At 47.7% G+C, this 2,848-nt stretch overlaps 1 protein-coding gene across 1 annotated transcript; it reads left to right on the top strand.

Annotated features, from left to right (window-relative positions):
* Positions 1 to 1,425, top strand: LOC306938236 (cytosolic non-specific dipeptidase-like; the record flags this gene model as incomplete). Its single annotated transcript, XM_079522308.1, has 1 exon — positions 1 to 1,425. One exon carries the CDS (start codon positions 1 to 3, stop codon positions 1,423 to 1,425), a length of 1,425 nt encoding a protein of 474 aa, XP_079378434.1.
* Positions 1,426 to 2,848: the final 1,423 nt, after the last annotated feature.

The following is a 2,848-nucleotide window of genomic DNA, read 5'->3' as shown; positions in this document are numbered from 1 at the left end:
ATGTCTGATCTATCGGCACTTTTCAAATATGTGGACGAACATCAGGACCTATATGTTCAGCGCCTCGCCCAATGGGTGGCGGTGCAGAGCGTGTCAGCATGGCCCGAGAAGCGAGGGGAGATCAAGAAGATGATGGAGATGGCAGCCACTGACATCCAGAAGCTGGGGGGTACCGTGGAGATGGTGGACATTGGCAAACAGAAGCTTCCCTCTGGAGAGGAGATTCCCCTGCCCCCTATCATCCTGGGGCAACTGGGCTCAGACCCGGGCAAAAAGACTGTGTGTATCTACGGACACCTTGATGTACAGCCGGCTAATGTGGAAGATGGCTGGGACACGGAGCCTTTTACTCTGGTAGAGAAGGATGGCAAGCTCTACGGAAGAGGTTCCACGGATGACAAGGGTCCAGTGCTGGCCTTTCTGAACTGTATCGAGGCTTACCAGAAGATCCAGCAGGAGCTTCCCATCAACCTCAAGTTCATCTTCGAAGGGATGGAGGAGTCTGGATCCGAGGGCCTGGACGAACTGGTCTTCTCTCGTAAGGACACCTTCCTAAAGGACGTGGACTACGTCTGCATCTCGGACAACTACTGGCTGGGCAAGAACAAACCCTGCATCACCTACGGTCTGAGAGGCATCTGCTACTTCTTCATCGAGATCGAGTGCTGTGACAAGGACCTCCACTCTGGCGTGTTCGGTGGCTCTGTTCACGAAGCCATGACTGACCTCATCGTGCTCATGGGCTCCTTGGTGAACGAGAAGGGAAAGATCTTGGTACCGGGGCTGTACGAAGATGTGGCCCCTCTTACGGACGCGGAGATGCAACTCTACGACAAGATCGACTTTGACATGGAGGATTACTGCAAGGATGTCGGCGCTAAAAAGCTGCTGCACGACACCAAGGAGCAGATCCTGATGCACCGCTGGAGGTATCCGTGCCTCTCTCTCCACGGAATCGAGGGGGCTTTCTCCGACGGCGGGGCCAAGACCGTGATTCCCCGCAAGGTCACCGGGAAGTTCTCCGTTCGCCTCGTCCCAGACATGGACCCCAAAGTCGTGGAGAAACAGGTCATTGGTCATCTGCAGAAGAAGTTTGCCGAGTCGGAGAGTCCCAACAAGCTGAATATTTACATGGGTCACGGCGCCAAGGCTTGGGTGTCCGACTTCAACCACCCCCACTACATGGCAGGCCGAAAGGCCATGAAGACCGTGTTTGGCGTGGAGCCCGACCTGACTCGCGAGGGCGGAAGCATTCCGGTGACTCTGACCTTCCAGGAGGCCACGGGATGTAATGTCATGCTGCTCCCCGTGGGGTCCTCGGACGACGGCGCTCACTCTCAGAATGAGAAAATCAACAGAAGCAACTATATTCAAGGTACCAAGATGCTCGGCGCGTACCTCTATGAGGTGTCTCAGTTGGAGTGAATGGAGCAGTGCTGGGGAAAAAAAGTACTTGCAATCTTAAGTAAAATGTACTTTAATAAAGTACCAAAAGTAGAAAGTACTCATTATGTAGGATGTCCCGCTTCACACGTTTTCAAATGTATAAAAAAATGGCTTTTGAAAATAGCCGATCTACAAGCTCACAATGCATCGCATTGCGACACATTGTGACCTTGTAGATCGGCTATTTTCAAATGGCCAAAATGTATAGGGCTGAAGTGGTTAATGCATGTTTTGCAATAATAATTAAAATATACAAAGTTACTAGTAACTAAAGTTTTCATAATTGTAGGTGAGTAAAAGTAGAATATCTGCCTGAGATGTAGTGGAAGTATTGGAAATTGGAAATACTCATAAGTAAAGCGCCAATAACTCAAAATTGTACTCCGTGCCTCTCTCTCCACGGAATCGAGGGGGCTTTCTCCGACGGCGGGGCCAAGACCGTGATTCCCCGCAAGGTCACCGGGAAGTTCTCTGTTCGCCTCGTCCCAGACATGGACCCCAAAGTCGTGGAGAAGCAGGTCATTGGTCATCTGCAGAAGAAGTTTGCCGAGTCGGAGTGTCCCAACAAGCTGAATATTTACATGGGTCACGGCGCCAAGATGCTCGGCGCGTACCTCTATGAGGTGTCTCAGTTGGAGTGAATGGAGCAGTGCTGGGAAAAGAAAGTACTTGCAATCTTAAGTAAAATGTACTTTAATAAAGTACCAAAAGTAGAAAGTACTCATTATGTCCCGCTTCACACGTTTTCAAATGTATAAAAAAATGGCTTTTGAAAATAGCCGATCTACAACACATTGTGACCTTGTAGATCGGCTATTTTCAAATGGCCAAAATGTATAGGGCTGAAGTGGTTAATGCATGTTTTGCAATAATAATTAAAATATACAAAGTTACTAGTAACTAAAGTTGTCATAATTGTAGGTGAGTAAAAGTAGAATATCTGCCTGAGATGTAGTGGAAGTATTGGAAATTGGAAATACTCATAAGTAAAGCGCCAATAACTCAAAATTGTACTTAATAGGGTTCGTTCAGTTTTTTTGAGTGGTGCAAACCACTCCAACAACTGGCTTTGTACCCATGTACCCGTGTACCCGTGTTTGTTCGCAACCAAAAAAACGAGCATGGTTGCTATGGTTAGTATGTGACGTCACAGCTGATCAGGCTATATAAGACCTTGCACCACTCAGTTCACACGGGTGTGATTTTTTTTACTTAAAGCTGTAGAAAATACGTGCCATTAATATAGTGGTTGCAAAGGTATATTAATTGAGTCCTGTGGTGGGGGTTTCTGGTCTGGTTTTGGGGAATATTAAGTAGTTCCGGACTTCCGGTCATTTCGTGGGGGTCTGGGAGCCATTAATAATAAATGTATCCACAAAACTAGCATCATTTGTATTGTTGA

This window comes from Electrona antarctica (assembly GCF_951216825.1).
Source record: "Electrona antarctica genome assembly, chromosome: 15".
NCBI lineage: Eukaryota > Metazoa > Chordata > Actinopteri > Myctophiformes > Myctophidae > Electrona > Electrona antarctica.
Note: the sequence above shows the minus strand (reverse complement) of the source record. Positions and strands in the feature narration are given on the sequence as shown.